Here is a 17762-nt window from a genome sequence, read left to right as displayed (position 1 = left end):
TGTTCGCCCACAGCTTAATGGTTGGAAGAGCATATCGCTTAAGCAATCGTGAAGCAGCCACTAGCGCAATCTCGAACATCTTTCTACATGCGGTTTCATTTGCCTGTCGTCCGTGGAGAACAGAGTTATTACCTGATTTCCCATCAAGGAATTGTTGTAGATAGCCCGTGGTTGGTCGTTCAGGGATTGGCTCCTTGCCTATGCCAGCCAACCAGCGGAAACAAGAGGATGATTAATCACCAAGTTCTTTTTTGCATTAGCGTAGAGTAGAAGATCCATGTGCGATCAGTAATGAAGATCCCGATCGATGTATGCTATGAGCAGCTGCCCCAGCTCTCTTTCAAGCTCTTCTCCTTGTCAAGCGCTTCATCAGCAATAAAATCGACATGGACAAGCCAAAAATCACGGTCGAGGTTGTGTCCACGACACCGGCGAAGACGTCATCAGATTCGAAATCGATGTTCAGGGTGCTGGGCAAACGTAAACACAAGCACACCTGGGCAGTAGTTTGGTGTATCTACGCGCTCTGGTGTACCCTCGCCAACAATTATGGTAAGACGACGGGAAGCTCTGTGCTCGGCATTCCGCAGTTTAGGCACGATTTCGGGGACCCTTTTGACGGCAAATACGTATTGCCAGCGTACTGGCAGGCTGCATACTATGGCGCTCCACAAGCAGCGTAAGTACTGGCAATGATTCATCTGATGAAATACTAAAGCAGCCGATGCGATGCAGCGCAGTTATGGGCGCGATATCTGTCGCATGGACCGCTGACAAGATCGGCCGTCGACCTGCCCTAGGACTTGTCCTCAGCTTCAGGATCCTGTCCATTACTCTGGAAACCGTGGCGACCACGAATCCGGTGTTCTTTGGCGGAAGACTCGTGGGAGGGTTTTCTACTGGGGCTGTGAACACGTTGTGCATGACGTATATTGGCGAAATCACACCGTTACGACTTCGCGGTATCTTGACCGCTGCCGCTCCAATCGCGCTTATCCTGGGCTCGTTCTCGGCCGCGATCATGGTGGCCTACACGGGAGATCAGTCCACTCGGTGGGCGTACCGCACGGCATTCATATCGAGTTATGGCTTTGTTGCCGTTGCATTGATATTTCTCCCTTTCATGCCGGAATCTCCTTGGTGGTTGATCAACCAAGACCAGAACGACCGAGCAATTCACGCATTGTCCCGGCTAGGTTATGTCGTAGATGCTGAAGCACGTGCATCGGAGATCAGAAGAGTATTGGCAAAAACCAAAGAGGAGACCTCTGGAGCGACCTATGCAGAATGTTTCCAGCGTTCGAATTTGCGGCGGACTGTGGTGTCAGCCATGCCTTTGACTATTCAGACCTTTTCTGGTGTTGCGTTTGTGGCTTCTTATAGCACCTACTACCAACAGCTTGCAGGCTATAGCACAGCAGCGAGCTTTCGGCTTTTCATTGCTCAGCAAGTGCTGTCTGGCTCTGGCAATGTTTGTTCTTGGTTTCTGGTGGACCGCCTCGGCAGGCGACCGCTAACGTTCTGGGGGATGATCATCCTTACGACCCTCCTTATGGTGACTGGCGGTGCGTAGTTAACTCCCTCACGCCCTCTTCGACGCCCCAGCCAACATGTGGCACACTGTCGACGCTTATCATTCGATGATCTGCCGCACGTACTAACTTTGAAATATAGGCTTGGCTATAGCTGCGACACCAGGGGCTATCAAAGGCACAATCGCCCTGCTGCTGCTCTATTGTTTTATTTACAATGCCACCATCGGCGCCACAGCTTTCTCTATCCTCACCGAGATAGCCACTCCGCGACTCCGAGCCAAGACAGCATCCATCTCTATTGCTCTCCAGAGCTCGTTGTTTGTGAGTTCACAGAGGTGCCATGTTGGCTGTTCGCAAAGTCCCTTACTTACTGACCGCTAACACAGACCATGTGGGGCTTTGTTCTACCTTACCTCTTCAACCCTAACAAAGCAAACCTTGGAGCTAAAGTCACCTTCATCTTTGGCGGTATCTCCGTCTTCTCCATTGGCTATCTTTGGTACTTCCAGCCGGAATCCTCCGGCCTCTCCTACGAGATGCTCGACGAGTTGTTCATCAAACAAGTGCCAGCAAGGAAGTTCAAGTCATATGCCCTGGCCAGAACTCAAGACCAAGATGAGAAGACCCGAGTACGTGTGTAGCATGATGTAAAATTGACGCGGAGAAAACTGTCTATTTAATAATGTGGCACTCGCTTTGACAGCTCAAGACACCTCCCTCGCTAGAGCTATTCATTCCAAAATCAAGCTTCCCTCCTGACGAGAAAGGAGCCACGGCAGAACAAATTTTTCCTTATAAACTCCTCATTTAATGCGTTTAAACAATTTTGTGTGTTTTTGACAGTAGTGTACGTCGCACACGTCAGGTCATCAGCTTCATTGTACATGCCTGCACGAGAGGGGAGGGCCGAGATCCGCATTGATAGCAAGAAATGTACAAGGGGCTATCAAGCACTCGCCTCAGTCATTGCAAGTGCAATCACCACCCATAACCGCGGCCTTTATTGCCTCCTGTGGTGTCGACTTCGCTGACTTCGACCGTCTGCTTGACTTGAATCGTGCCGGCGTCGACTGTCAACCCTTCGCGGCTGCTCGTTTCAGGGTCGCCGTGGTAGTCCAGGGCGTCGATGCTCTTGCGGTCACGTTTCGCATAGCCTTCCTCCGAAATGTTGCTTGACATGCCCACCATCTCCACATCTCTGCGGGATGCACTCTTTTGCCTTTGATACCCTTCACTCTGCCAAGTGTAACGGCCGGCGTAACCGTTCCGACCACTTCCATATGTCTGGGCACGAGTGGTCTTGACATCTTTGGCCGTTGAGTATAGACCTGGTCCACAACCGACAATGACAGCAATGGCACACTCGATGATGGCCCAGAGTGCCAACCAGGACGACGATGGCGTCGAGTTGTTGCCGGCTCTGGAACCGATCTGAACGACGCGGACAGTGGCCATAGCAATGCAAATCCAACCGATGCCAAACAATACACCCATGCCAATCTTCTGAAGCTTGGGCCGCTGGAGCTTCCAGATCAACCCGATAGGAAGGAACATGATCATAAGATCAGTAATGACATCGACAGCATAGGCATAGTACAGCGAGGCGATTTGGGCCCGGACATCGCGAGGAGTGGTACACTCTCCAGGGGTAAACCATGCATGCATACTGGAGCAAGAGGTCAAATTGGTGACTACGCAGCCAATAAGAGTCTGAAACGAGTCAATCAGCAGGATGGATCGGGGTTTGGGGCCATCAGACGACATACCACGACGCAGAAAATTAGAACAGCCCACCACAGCTGCATGTATCTCTTAATTCCTGTCATCAATCGATAGTAGAGTGCGAGGAAAGCGAACTTGACGGTCCTGGATAAAGTGAGCATTTGTGGAGAGAAGAGGATAGCCCCTATACATACCATAGAGTGAACCAGAAGATCATTGTGTTGGCGAAAAAGATTCTGATGAGCAGCATGCTATCTTCCAAGATGGTGGCATACATGGGGATTATACCCGTGGTTGCATTGGTGACCCGATACATCGCCGGCGTCACCACCACGTACAGTATGGCGGTTGTGAGGAAGAAAAGATATGCCAGCAAAAGGATATAATCTTCAGCCCCGAGACGCTTAGGCTGCCAGATCCTTGCTGCTGCTCTGAGGAGGAAGACGAAGGAGGTGGTGGCGATCATGGCGTAGGACGTCCTGAGAAGCATGGCCTCGGTGACATAGTTCTGAGAGGAAGACATGTTTGCGACGGTGGACCACTCTCACCGACGTCGGCAGGTCAGCAATCAGGACGAGTATGCGAATTCGAGATGTGAAATCACAGCGGTGCTTGCAGCTCGCTCAAGGAGACGAGACAGCATTATCAGAGGAAGCGCTGGTGATATGGGTTTTCTGTCAGGTATGCAAATGTTGAGGCTAGAAGTTGAACTTGGAAGACTGGAACACCGATCGATTTTCCAAGCCTTCGGCTGTCCGGGGTCCAAGGGCAAGGAATGAAGCTAATGCTCAGAAGGGCGTCAATCGTGGTTCGGAGGGAACGTCTTGAACAAGAGCATGCATATGTCCCTGTCGATAACAACATAGGAAGGCAGGGGATTTTCAGGAACAGTCTTTCCGTTCAGACCTAAGGACTAGAGACTCGACCTAGGTCCGGTGTTACAACTGCATATCGTCGACACAAGAAAAATTGTGCCACTATGCGATTCCACTAGAGTTGTTTCGAGCGAACCCTTGATCCGTGTTAGCCAAGTTGCCTTTTTTTACGGATGTGAGGATAGTGCTAGCGATCACCCGATGCCGGACATATTTCATACTGTGGTCCCTTTGGATTGGGTTCGAGGCGTCTTGGTCTCCCAGGCACTCGTACAGTAGTACCGAGACTGTGCCTGGAGCCTGAGAGGACAAGCATGGTGCCCGAGGTGGGGTGAATGGTGCTATGGCCTTCGATTGAGAGATATGCGGACAAGAAGGACTGGGAAAAACCGACCCCACTTTGAAGATCCATCTTGTTGGTGGCGACCGGCGAGCTAACCTCGAGCCCTGTCCTCGTGCAGTCTGTCATCTTGGTCGTTTATTTGTAGCTTGCAGGTCTGCATGCCACTTGGGCCTGCTGGGTCTTTACCCGAGTCTCTGGGCTCATGCATCGCTTCCAAGCACGCCGAGCATCAGGATTTGAGTACGGGGATGTTGCTCATCTTTTTGAAAAGAAAAAGAAAAAACCTGTCACGTGAAAAAGGTGTAACCAAGGCCAGGTCCTTCGCTGCTTTTCCAGCCTGGGTGAGGACAGTATGGAGTAGCTTTTGTTGGCTCTGTGCAAAAACATTGCGAGCTCCCAAGACACCAGAAGCCGTTTAGTGTCGAGGTCGACCTAAACTTTGATGGCCACGGGCCTTTCCAGGTGGGGCAAGCTCTTTCTGCACGTCCAGCATCTGGCGCAGGTGAAGACTTTTGAGAATGATTAGTGCGGATTGTGCGGGTGGGTTGATCAAAAGGTGTCCCGCTGCCTTGCGCCATGCTCATCAGCGTTGGAACTACAGCTGCACCTACGGAGTAAGGATTGACCTCAGGATCATCCCAGATGCTCCCGAAACCCAACGGTTCGTGAGGAGTACCTGTCAGAGAAAAACCCTCTTCGCCACACCTGTCAGAACCCACGCGATGCAATGACTTTTTATTAATCAGGGGCCGAGATTTTGACCTCGCACAAGGATGATCTTGTCAGTCACCTGGTAACAACGTGTCGCACAAGGGTCGAGACAATTGCGGAGTCTGGCTACTGTATTACTGAGTACCTATCCGAGATCTGCGTGTTGAGAAGTTGGGAGGCCTCACGCACAACGGCGTGGCTAGTGTAACTTTGGGCATTGTCTCCGCAATTGTGGGATTCTGGATTAACTCGAGTGAATCGAGGGGCAATCAAGAGGGTGAAGAATTACTTTCATGGTGAATAGCAATTTCTGCACTGCCATTCGGTACCTTACCAGACCTGGATAACAGTATCCTCACTAAAGTCATCCCGTGTCTGAGGAATCCATCCCATCCATCCCTGAGGATTGCTGCACGAATAGAAGAAATTTCCAAGAGGCACTATATCAGTTAGCTGTCGCATTTAGGTATCGCTCTGGCATAAGGCCTGAGTGGGCGGGGCCCATAGGACTGGCGCAATTTCGTCTTCTGGGCGTTTGATAACCTTGCACGCCCCTTTGCCTCGGCGTCGATAGGTAAGATTCAGGCGAGTTCGGATCCAACATCTGTTGTTTGCGGAGTTGGCAACAGCCAACCGCGGCGGGCCGATAATTGGGCGTTCGTTTCGAGGCAATTCAGCCACCCGCGAGTACTCGTAGGAACTATTCATATGCACGTATTTGCGAGAACGCCCCGTTCCGAAACATTCTCTGAACATCCTCCGACAGTAGATATGAGGACTTGATTTAACATAGTCTATACATCAATTTGTCTAGATCATGAGAAATGCGACTTCGAAAGCGTTAGCTGAATGACTAGTGGTTTTTTGAAGTGTACTCTTTATGGATCCTTCACTATGACAAGACAACGTGGTTCCCAGATCAGGTTAATGAGTCTGGTTATCTTGTATTCCTTACCTCCGTAGACATCTCCGCCAACGTGGCACTGCTCTCCTGACTAAAGTGACTGACTTTCTGAAGGGTTGGAATAGAAAGTGTAATCTCTCGCCGTGGATTGTTCCACATCGTCCACGAGCCAGTCTCAATAGCTCAACTCACCAGGCGAGCATTGGCGCACCAGGTACCTGCATTAGGGATATTAATGATGACACGGGGGATCCATGGTCCCTTGCAGCATTTCGACAAACACTACTTGTTGTACACTTATTCTCCCTTGTAACAATTCCCCTTGAGAGGCGGACGTACTGAGAAAGTACAAAACTAAACCTATCACGCTATTCTTTTTCTTCTTGTTGTCTGCTTAATCCAAGACATCTAAACCCTCTAAGCAACCCTACCTGCAGGATGCGTTTCACTTCGTCCCTTTGGCTACTTGTAGCCACAACCACGTGTTCGGTGGTCGCCCAAGACAATTTTGAACCAATCGACTTCAACATCACAGAAGCGTTGGAGCTTCAAGGCGTCAATGTATCCGCATTGCCTGAACTTGCAGCTCTTGAAGAGCGATCATCCACTGTCGGCTGTACCATTGCCTGTGAATCGCTGAAGCTGCTGTATGGCTCCAATGTCCTCCGCCAGGGCTCCTCTCCGTACCAAACCTTCACCGATTCCTACTGGTCGGTGCAACAGGCCAGTGTCGACCCATTCTGCATCTTCAAGCCCGGATCGGACGCCGATGTCTCGGTAGCAGTCTTGATATCACGACTGACTAGGTGCCCTTTCGCCGTCAAGTCTGGTGGTCATGCTGCTTTTGCTGGTGCTTCGAGCATCGATGGCGGCATCACGATCTCTCTCCAACGCCTCAATCAGATCACCATTTCCAGTGACAAGAAGACTGTTGCCATTGGTCCTGGTAACGTCTGGCACGATGTCTACAGCACCCTTCAGTCATCCAACATCGCTGTCATCGGTGGACGCGTCGCCGATATTGGTGTCGGTGGCCTTACCCTAGGTGGCGGCATCTCATTCTTTTCCAACATCTATGGGTTTGCCGCCGACAATGTTGCCAGCTTCGATGTGGTGACAGCCAGCGGCTTGAAAGTTACTGCAACTCCGTCGTCCTTCAAGGACCTCTACTGGGCATTACGAGGCGGTGGCAACAACTTTGGCATCGTGACCAAATTCACGCTCAACGCTTTCTCTCTGCCGGGTCACCAAATCTGGGGTGGCTCTCGTGTCCATACCCCGGACCAATTCGACGCCGTCATCTCGGCCTTTGTCAACCTGGGGGTGAACAGTCCAACAGACACAAGTGCATCTCAGATTGTGTCCTTTGCCTATGCACAATCCGTTGGCATGGACCTTGTCGCAGCCGATCTGGTTTATGCCAAACCAATCGCCAACGCTCCCATATTCAATGAGTTCTTTGCCCTGACACCTATCGTGGACAATACCCAAGTCCGCACTCTCACCGATTTGACTGAGCAATTTAGCGCCAGCAACCCCAACGGATTGCGCCAGACATACTGGACTGCCACCTACAAATTGGACAATGCTCTCGTTACCTCAATCAAAGATATTTTCTTTGATGAGTTGAACGCCATCAGAAATGCCAACGGCATTGTCCCTGCTTTGACACTCCAGGTCATCACAATGGGCCAATTGAATGCTATGAGCAAGAATGGAGGAAACCCGCTTGGCCTGCCTGCCTCCGCCGGTCCATTCCTCCTAGTCAACTTGAACATGATGTGGACCGACTCGGCTGACGATAGCCGTATCTTGAAGGCTAATTCCAACATTGTCAAGCGCTCAGACGCCTTGGCCAAGCAGCGCAATCTGTACGAGGACTACTTGTACATGAACTACGCCAGTCAGTTCCAGGCCGTGATTCCAAGCTATGGATCATCAAATCAACAGAAACTGAAGCAGATTTCAACCAAGTATGATCCCACGGGTGTCTACCAGAATCTGCAGCCCGGTTACTTCAAGCTCAACGGAGCACCGTCAAGCGGTCCTTGAGCAGATGACGCCGAAACGCCACTTGGCTATTCATGTATATACCTTTGAACGACCTTGACTAGAATAAGATTTCTTTTGGATGACAATGTTAATGTATAATATGAGGTTGATGCTGTCTTCCTAAGAAGCTTTGAAACATGTCTACACTTTTTTTGTTTGTAAAGATTTTCCTCAAGTAAGAAGCCTTCAATCGAAGAACCTCCATGCCGTTGTTTCACGCTTTGCGTCTTCTTAAACTGTTCAATACCCCTGCTCTTAGCTCGTCAGATCCAATTCTTCCCCGCAGCCTTCGGACTGGTCCTTGGTGCAAAAAGAATGTCATCATTGGACACATGTTGAGGCCTGGAAACATAGGTTGATAAAGAGACTAGCGACACGCTTTCTTTGATCTTGTAAGGGTTGATTTCTCCTAGGTCATCTTGTGGGCTCGTAGGCTTGTCCTTCGGCGGTGGGGCGGGTGCAACCTCCTTCAAGCCGGTTTTATCAAGGGCAGCGTAAGGTCCACGTGAGAAATTGCGTTGCGTCGCTCGAAGGGCCGGGCCACGGTCGTTGCTCCTATTTTTAATTAGTAATGGTTGCGGTAAGGGAACGGCGGGTGGTGACCTACCACGCTCTGTTCCCCCTGAAGAGGAGCCTTGCCATTGGCTTGATAGCTGAAAACCTCGATCTGCCCCAAATCCGGTTCGTGGATGGTATAGCTTATGGGGTTGGCGGGTAAGTTCGGCCTTTTGACGAGGGCTCACTGGTGGTGGAGAACGACCGCGTGGTTTTTCTTGCCGCTCAACATCCGGGTACCAGGATTTATGGCACATCTGTTCCACCTTAGCTCGCTCCCCGGTGCCAGAGTATGTATGCACTCTGTATATAATGTATCCGAAGATTGCGCATAGGGAAAGAGCGGCTAGGATGATGCCAACGAGACCGGCGTAGTCAGTCCCCATCTTGAAAGTATGGTCTACAATTAATGTTAAAGGACTTAGGTGGGTAGTTGATTTGAAGGAAAGGGTCGATCTTAAGAAATCAAAAGGGCTTTGTGTTTGATCAACGCTGTTTGTCGAAAGACGTTACAACTAAACAGTGTGACTCCGCGGCGCGGATTCTCATGGACGAGACATGTCTTGTAAAAGCTTCACGGGCCTGTCTAGTTTGATTCACGAACACAAAGACCAACGAAATTGAAAGCAAGTCTCTTTCAGTCTTGCAACACTAAGGATCCTTTACGACAGATCAAAGCCGATCCATAAACTGGGGCTTCGGACCATGGCAGTCACCTTATTCACGAACAAAGCACAATGGCATTCATCTTGTTCATAAGAAAAGGTGTGACTGAGAATGAATCATATCATTGTGCCCTCAATCGGCCATTGTTTTCATGTCTAACCACCCAGCCCGAATCTCAATCCTACTTATTCTGCGGGATGACTCGAGACCCAGAACACTTCTCTCCCTCACCACACAACAAAACAATTTAACACGGTTGATTGTTATCCAGAGTTTACTTCGAGCACACTTTCTGGAATTTTGACAGTCAGCCGTGAAAACAGTCACTATTACACACAGCATCTAAACAAATACACGCAAAATCTAGACAAATCGAGTCTCCTTGAAGCCAGAGAAAAAGGAAGCGCTGACCCTTGACCTTCAGAATGACAGAACACATCTCCATCGAGTCCTCTAATTCGGTAGTTGATACCACGTTCGCCGACGAAGATCTCATGTTCACATCTGATTCCATCTTCAATGGGGACTTTGAGTATGACTTTTCCCAGTTCGACTCAAGCGCCGGATTGCCTTCGTTCGATACTGTTGCACCTGTGCCACAGGTTGACAACCAGGTTGACACAGCGCTGTTAGCGCCAGAGTCGTATACATCCGACACTCAGATGCTCGAAACATTGACAGCTTTCTTGCAGGAGAATGACAATGGTGAAGGAGTTCCATCAGCTGACAACAACATGGTATATTCTGAACCCTATCAGCCTGCTGCCATGTCTGACTTGATCCCAGCACCTTTGTTCGGAGCTTCAGCTGCCTCATCTCCTCTATTTAACGGCGCTGTCCCAGTCCACGGGGCTCCGCAGTATCCTCCCCCTGGTTACTCGCTCATGTGGTGTCCTGCGCCTCTATTTTCAGGACCTCCGAGATCCCTTCAGAACAACGGGGTGACTCCAGAGCAATACGACACCAAATTGGCTCCTATGCCCTTGTATGCGACGCCCAATCAAGCGTATCCTCTTCCAGCGGCAGTGACTCAGCCTGTATCCTCCTCCTCCATGCCAGCCCCAACATTCTCTCTGCCAGATTTCAACTTCAACCCAGTTGACTTTATCGATGGTACCGACGCGTCGGAACCTGCTGATGTTTTGAAGTCTTTTCAACCCCTCAGCAGTCTTTCTGCCGAGTATGGTAGCATCAATCCTGCTGCGATCTTGAGTCCAGCACAGGAGGCAGAGATGGTGGAGAAGCGTAAGCTCAAGGAGAAAATCCGACGTATGCGAGCAGGTTTGAATCCAGTTCCTGATCCAGCCCGGCAAGAAGAAGAAGAGCGTATCATGCTTGCCCATGATGTTGCCTTCTACGAAAATAGACGACTGGAACGACGAGCTAAAGAGGAGAGACGACGACGACGAGCACGACAAGACCGATATCGATCAGCCAGTCCGGGGAGCAGCTATGACGAGACTCTATTGACTCCCGTCACCTCCCATCCTGTTGTCCCAGTCCTGGTCCCGAACCATCTGTCTCTTAACTATGCTGCCGGTTTCTCGGCTGGTGCATCAGCGGCATGGCTGGTTCTGGTTCCATCGACCAAGAAAGGGCGCCCAGCACACCGCCTGCCTCAGGTACGTCATGTCGAAGCTCGCGAACGACTGAATGCCCATAACAAACAATGGCGTCAAGCCACACAGATCTGATCGAGCACAGGGCTATCAGAATCTCCATGGCAAGGTAAGTGAGGAGCACAGTCAATCCAGGCGACACGAAAAGGTAGGTCTCATTCTTTGGCAGTATTTACGCAACGGCGAAGAACGCTGCAGGAGAGGGTCTAAACGGTAAGTGAAAGAAAAGTAATAGGCGCAAAGTTATAGTCAGAAAAATAGAAAAACACCGGTGTGGTAACCAAAAATGCTTCTGTCTTCAGTCAAAACCCGCATAAAATGTCTTGATTCCTCAATATTTCACAACCATAAATAGTTGAAGGCTAGCGTGACATGTTTGCTCGCATGCCCCTGCTCCTCGACTAACTTATAATTTCATCTAGGCACATGAGGGAGTTGGGTCACCGCCGTGCCATGTTCATAATGACGTCCTTGAAGGCCTATTCAGGGCAAGGAGAAACTCCAGGACGAAGCTAACAACTTTTAAAGTATTACTGTCCTCCCAAGACGAAGTCCAGATAAGTAGAAAAATGATCCGGCTCAGATCAATAAAACACGCCGTCTTAATACCGGGGGAAGCCTTGAACTCTTTATCATCACAATTCCCGAATCCCATTTCCTCATGGCAAACCACATGATAGCATCAAACACCTGTTGCAAACACTCTAGGTCCCAAAGACGCCATGAGACTGGGCCATTTCATTCCAACTCTTGTCAACACATTACCAGTCATTTGTTCTTACAAAGCACTACTTTCGCGAGCTCAACTTCTCGCTGATGCGACTGCCAATATCGCTCAGACTCATGCCGCCACTGGAAGAAGTCATTCCTGTTTTGCCACTCTCACTAATTCCACTTCCCAACCCCTTACGATGTCGACCATTCTCGTCACCGCCACCAAAAATTCTTTCGAACTTTGCCTGGATCCTGCCTTCTGCGATGGCACTGATGATGTTGATGATGCCAAAAGCACTAGACCCAATAGCACGGAAGATGGCCAGTGCCGCCACGGCCCACAAGAGAAAGATCAGGTAGACATTGGTACCGATGCTGTGACCGACGGGATATGCTTCTGAAACCGCCATGGCAAGAATGGCATTGCACACTAGCCAAGTCGCCACCATGTAGGTTCTGACGGACTTGTAGTAGTCTTCCTGCATTTGAGACTCACTGACGGGAGGCTTGGGCACTTCGACTCGGTCTCGGAGATTCCGCAAAGCTACATCATACCCAGAGTCGATGTCGAGCTGTTCTGAAGGCATCTCGACTTCAACCGTATTGCCCGATCCGGTGGCTTTGGCGGTGCCAAGATCCGTGTGCAGAACGTTATCACCTTTCGTGCCCCAGGTGACATCGTGAGTGTTGCAGAAGGCATACACCTGGAGTGTGCAGATGTAAGACGGAAGAAGTGCGAAATACTGGGCTGAACTGGTGAACATATGCCATGGGTCTAGGTACAGGAATGACATGAGGAAGTAGAGTCCGATTGTGCTGAGAGTGCTCACAATCAGGTTAGTCAAGATGTTGTTGCCAAGTCTGTAGGGGTCGTCAGGATCGACTGGCTCCAAAGTATGTTGAGTGAGCTGTTTTATCACGATATAGAGGGATGCGAAAGTTGTATAGGCCATGATGATCGAGTAAGTAATCATGGTTCCGAGGAACAGCCTCTTGGCACCCTGAGGCCGGTTGCCCAGACTGACGATGAACTGGAGGCATATCGACAGAACCGTGATGTAGCGCAAGATATTGAAAATGTATTTTCCAATGTTGTGGCCGAAAGGGTCAAGTTGCGGATCCGCAAGAGATCCTGCAATGAAGTAGAAGGTGAGGTAGAAGTTTGCGAGGGAGAAAAAGGTGAATAGGAGGGAGAGTAGCTGGTAGAGAAATTCAATGTGCAACAAAATCTTGCGGGCGAGAGTGTGATCAGTCCGCCAGATTTGCTTGAAGTGGACAAGAGAGTATACAGCGGCGAAGAAAGCACCATTGAGCCATCTTCGTCTCTGTGAGATGAATTCGGGGACAGTATCTGGACTTTGATTAGCTTATACGATCTGCATATAGACTGGACCGTCTTACCTGGAACATCCGTCTCTCCATATGCACTTTTGACGAATTTCAGGACCCATTGTTCACCGCGCTTGGCCACCAGCTCCCAGCAAAGAATTCGATCTTCGGCCAGGTACATGTTTGCTGTGAAAACATCGGCATCACGGCCATGAAGTGTTTCTCCCTTGAAATATTGGCTGAGAGGACCATGGCCACTGGGATCATTCTGGAGAGCGTAATATCGATACGCTGAAAGGGCGCCAGGCAAGACGGTAATGTAGCCGAAGACGGATTCCAGAGGCTTGTCCAGAATGTTACTCATCTTGTACTCAAAGTTTTGAGACGCAACCAGAGGGTTGAGTAATCCCATCCAGCCTTTGCCCTTGTCAGCTTTGATCTCTCCGGCAGCTCCAGCAACGTTAGAATCTTGGTCGAATGCTTTCCAGAGATGGTATAGGGCTTTAGAGTCAGGCTTTGTTCCAACATCGAGGAGCACACAGACGTTGGGAGTCAGAGCGCGGCCGAATGCATTGAAGAACCATCGATGTGAGTTGAGTTTCTTCTTGTTCTTCTCCTTGAGGCAGAAAATCATCTGACAAGGAACGATGCCTTTCTCAGCCCCTTTGAACTTCAAGCCTTCGTCCAATGAAACTTGGGTGGTGTACTCATACACATGAGCAGTCACTTCTTTCTTGTTGACCACGTTTTTGGCAATGCCGTCTTGGTACACACCCATCGCGGCGAGAGCGTTCAATGTGCGAGGATGGACTTTTTGGCGGCCGTCTGCAATAACACAGACCACGATTTTCTGCCACCCGTCCTTGCCCCATGTTCTTGATTTTGTCCTTGAGCAGAAGTGAGAGATGTTGCGCATAATCCCGTGCATTGTCCGGGTAAACTCGATCTCGCCCTCATTATACATGGTCACGCAGATGAAAAGCTCAGTCTCGCGGAGTGTGGGTGCGAAGTTTTGCCTGAGCTTATATCCGTTGACCACAAAATCATCAGGGTCACACGTCACTGCTGTGTACCGCATGTGTGTGAATTCTCTCTCGTCTCTTCTGGGCAGGAAGCTGTGTAGAATGGTCGGAATTTTGCACTCCAAGATCAACTCTCCATTAATCAATCGCACTTCCTTTTTGGTCATCATGGCATCTCGTAAACCTCGTCTGTCTTGTTTGCCTTCAGGTGCAGGCTCATAACCACCATATTTCGCGTCTTCTTCATCATCCTCTTCGGTGAAGGTCGAGTCGGTCAGGTAAGAATGTGCTGATTTCAAACTTGACCTAGGGTCATGGTCGGGGCGGATCTCACGGCCATTGACAAAGACATCATTCTCAGATTCAGGATCAATTGGAATAGCTGTCTCTGAAGGAGCACCTTTTGCAGAGAAGAGCGGTGCTGGTGGAAGCGGCCTTCGAGGACTGCCTCCATATTGTGAAGACGGGGTGCCGGGCCGCGGGCTACCATTCAGATCGGCGGGTTCGTAATTGACACTGGACGGTCTTCCCCAGTCCGTCGGCGCTCTCGAAGGAGTGGAGGGTCGGATGGGCGATCGAGGGTTTGCTGTGGGTAGCGGAATTGAAGGTGCTCGACCTAGGCTCGATCCAGGTCGAGAGCTGTATGCGGTTGACACACCTGGGCGGTGATATCGATCGGGTGAAGTTCGACTTGAAGTAGAGCTATAAGGGGGACATCTGTCAGTACTTTGGGTCTTTCTCAGGGTGACGGTAGCTTTCAAGGTAGGGGCCCGGCCAATAAAGGTACATGTATCGCGGGTACGTTCAAGATTGTCCTCAACCTCAGCTATTAGTGACGATACTTGTGAATCGACTCTGGCATGTTGTGGTTTTGAACGAGGCGAAGAATCTTCCCACGTAACGTGCGATAGCTTTGGCGATGGGACCGGTTTCCGCTGGGGTGAACTGGGTACATTGCTCGGGGTAGAAACATCAGGGCCTGCCACATACGATCGATAATCCTCTTGTCCAAGCGGAAGCAATCTCAACGACGAGTTATTTCCTGGGGTACTCATATTGTCGTCCTCGGGAGTCGCAGTGTTGTTGTAGGATGGTGGTCCATCAGCATAGCTCGGAGGAAGACGTGTAGGAGATGGAGGTCGGTCCATCTTGAAGAAAACGACCAGCGTTGTTTACCAATAGGCAGATGCAGTTGTAGTGATCAGACCAGAAATGTGTCCATGCGCTGTCGAGTGCGATATAAGCAATGGAAACAGTGCGGGACTTTGGATTTTCCTGTGAGCAAGGGTCTTGCGGAGAATTCCTGGCCGAATAGGATTTGACATTGACGCATGCTTGGAGGGAGATACGACGGATGTTGTGGAATCTCCACTTTGGACATGAAAATAAAGTTGGCAGAGCAACCATGCGCCAAGCACCGAATAGCGCCTTGGCATCATACTTTTATTTGGAGCTTCAACTTGTTTAAATGAGTGTTGCACATGATTCTCTCCATCACGGCATCTTCCAGAACACGAAGCATGACTTTGAACGTCTGCTCCATTATCGAACAAGCTGTTTAACTCCGGATGAGAACTGTACACCACGACCTGCAACATGTTATCCGCAAAAAACACACCCAACCACAGCAATGCACTGGGAGCGTCAAGCATCACGTTCTTGCTATCCATGAACACCCTATCCGACCACGAGTCTTTTGTTCATTGCCCTTGGGCTTCTTTAGTAAGTTGTCAATGGTAAGGTAGAGTTCGAGAATGTCACACTCCAGGTCAGACAAAGAATACGCCCTGTGGATTCTGCATTCGATATCCATCCACCGCTTCCGGCGATACCTAACAAAGCGCCATCATCGAGTCTACCTCGAGCAGAGATCGTTGCAAAGTAGCTTTTATCTGTTATTATCCTTCTTGTAGCCTTGTTCGTCTCATGTTACCTCAATAACATCTTAGTATCCGCTTCAAACTAATCTACAGATCACCACGCCATGTGTTACTCCAAGGTCACTATCTATGCCTGCAAATGCAAGGAGCGTGAAAAGGCCAACTGCCATCAACCTGGGCCAGCATGTAATGAGAAGCTGGCACATGAAGTTGTCAATATGTCAAGGGAGTTCTGCTACCGTCACAGCGGCCACAGCGATCGCATGGACCTCGATCCACTTCCAGGAAAAAACGCCAACGCCTCAGCTGCGTACAACCCGAGCAAGGGATTTCCTGGAGGGTATCCCACCAATACTGGTGGCGAGGGAATGATCAGCCCCGACTTCGGTCCAGAATATGACTTGAACTCACCTGTCTCACCGATTTCTCTTCGTGATTTACCTACATTTCCAGTTCCCACATCAACTCGTCAAGCGACATCTCGTGGTGGCCCGAGCAAAGCGACAAAGACAGCCACTGTCGCACCCCAATCCAATCGCAACAATGGCCCTTTATTTGCTGAACGAAGTCGCACAGCTCAATCCCCGGTCAACAAGGCAGGAAACGCAAAAACCCCTGCCACCGATGGCATTGCCGATCCGCTGCGGCGCCGCAAGGATGGCCAACGGGTATCGAAAATGACTTATCGGATTGGCAACGCAGTCAACGACCTCGCCTCGATCAATCAACCAGGCTTAGACCTAAGCGGGTCAAGATCCAGTCTCGGTCTACGAGGGAGGACCATAGGCCCCGTGGATGTGCCGACGATCCCAGACCACGTCTTCGAGTTTGATCACCCCATGCCCAAGAGTCCCACGATCGCTCGTCGCGGGGCACGGAAAGCAAGACAAGCGGCGATCGAAGGAAATGGGAAGGCCAAAGCTGGAGGAGGAGACAAGGCCACTCGTGCAACAAAGACTGAGACTCGACAACCCATTATCACAACGAGGGAAACTCCTAGTTTTCCCGGTCAACGACCGAATTTCCCATTGACAGACCCCATGACGGCCTTTAAACCGGAATACTACGTGTCGTCATTCGCACAACCTACAACTAACACCGCGACGACGACGACAAAGACCTTCAATCGCCCATCTGGACCTCCTGCACCAATCAACACCGCCAATGTCGCCAAACCCTCAACCTCACACTACAACACCCGGAGTCGCGCCAACACCAACAAAACATCTCCTACATATGCAGGGGTTCGGAAACAACAACGACCTGCGACAGGTCCAATTAGTCCGCGTACCCTCGCTGCAGCCACTAACGCCCGGCTTCGAGCCCAACATCAACATCAACCTCAACCTCAACCTCAAGTACGACAACCTAACAACAAGAATCAGAATATTGAGAATGGAAAGGAAGGTAAACTGGGACAGTATCGACTATTCCCCTCGACTAACCGAGTTCAAGCACCACCTGTGAACAAGAGTCCTTACCGAGGTAATCCGCCGCCACCGCCACCTCCTCCACCACGATCAAATACTCGACCTATGAGACCACCACAGCCTCCTCCTCGGGCGCCTGTGTATGTGAATAATAAGAGGGTTCCTCCAACGAAACAACATGGACGCGGCGGGCGCGGAAGTGGTAAGAAAGGAACCTGTGAAATCATGTAGTTAGATTGGACTTGACTTTGTGTTTGATAGCGGATTGCACACGCGATGTAAGATACAAGGCCATTTGAACTAGTTGTGGAAATCACAATCATCTTGTGTCTATTTCATCATCAATGTCTAATTGGAACGACACTAGTCATTCGTACGTAGATCTAGTCTCTTTCTACCCAATAG

General features: G+C 50.2%; 6 protein-coding genes across 6 annotated transcripts; 3 read left to right on the top strand and 3 right to left on the bottom strand.

Annotated features, from left to right (window-relative positions):
- Window positions 1-386: 386 nt before the first annotated feature.
- PV10_07676 (uncharacterized protein) lies at window positions 387-2176 on the top strand (the record flags this gene model as incomplete). The annotated part of the gene is made up of 4 exons (XM_016372607.1): window positions 387-679; window positions 736-1565; window positions 1675-1856; window positions 1922-2176. The coding sequence occupies 4 exons, from the start codon at window positions 387-389 to the stop codon at window positions 2174-2176; spliced, it is 1560 nt and encodes a 519-aa protein (XP_016221939.1).
- On the bottom strand, window positions 2168-4660 carry PV10_07675 (uncharacterized protein). Its single transcript, XM_016372606.1, has 3 exons — window positions 3452-4660; window positions 3302-3401; window positions 2168-3245 (listed from the first exon to the last, which is right to left on the bottom strand). Exons 1-3 carry the CDS (start codon window positions 3778-3780, stop codon window positions 2514-2516), a joined length of 1161 nt encoding a protein of 386 aa, XP_016221938.1. The 5' UTR covers window positions 3781-4660; the 3' UTR covers window positions 2168-2513.
- A 3745-nt stretch (window positions 4661-8405) lies between these two features.
- Window positions 8406-9083, bottom strand: PV10_07674 (uncharacterized protein; the record flags this gene model as incomplete). Its single annotated transcript, XM_016372605.1, has 1 exon — window positions 8406-9083. The coding sequence occupies one exon, from the start codon at window positions 9081-9083 to the stop codon at window positions 8406-8408; it is 678 nt and encodes a 225-aa protein (XP_016221937.1).
- Window positions 9084-9788: 705 nt separating this feature from the next.
- PV10_07673 (uncharacterized protein) lies at window positions 9789-11199 on the top strand (the record flags this gene model as incomplete). Its single annotated transcript, XM_016372604.1, has 3 exons — window positions 9789-10985; window positions 11068-11091; window positions 11152-11199. 3 exons carry the CDS (start codon window positions 9789-9791, stop codon window positions 11197-11199), a joined length of 1269 nt encoding a protein of 422 aa, XP_016221936.1.
- A 358-nt stretch (window positions 11200-11557) lies between these two features.
- PV10_07672 (chitin synthase 1) lies at window positions 11558-15264 on the bottom strand. The gene is made up of 3 exons (XM_016372603.1): window positions 15038-15264; window positions 13098-14749; window positions 11558-13047 (listed from the first exon to the last, which is right to left on the bottom strand). Exons 1-3 carry the CDS (start codon window positions 15193-15195, stop codon window positions 11771-11773), a joined length of 3087 nt encoding a protein of 1028 aa, XP_016221935.1. The 5' UTR covers window positions 15196-15264; the 3' UTR covers window positions 11558-11770.
- A 767-nt stretch (window positions 15265-16031) lies between these two features.
- Window positions 16032-17588, top strand: PV10_07671 (uncharacterized protein; the record flags this gene model as incomplete). Its single annotated transcript, XM_016372602.1, has 1 exon — window positions 16032-17588. The coding sequence occupies one exon, from the start codon at window positions 16032-16034 to the stop codon at window positions 17586-17588; it is 1557 nt and encodes a 518-aa protein (XP_016221934.1).
- Between the last annotated feature and the right edge of the window lie 174 nt (window positions 17589-17762).

This window comes from Exophiala mesophila, assembly GCF_000836275.1.
Source record: "Exophiala mesophila strain CBS 40295 unplaced genomic scaffold supercont1.5, whole genome shotgun sequence".
NCBI classification, from domain to species: Eukaryota; Fungi; Ascomycota; class Eurotiomycetes; order Chaetothyriales; family Herpotrichiellaceae; genus Exophiala; species Exophiala mesophila.
The sequence above is the reverse complement of the archived record's forward strand: the minus strand, read 5'-3'. Positions and strand labels throughout refer to the sequence as shown.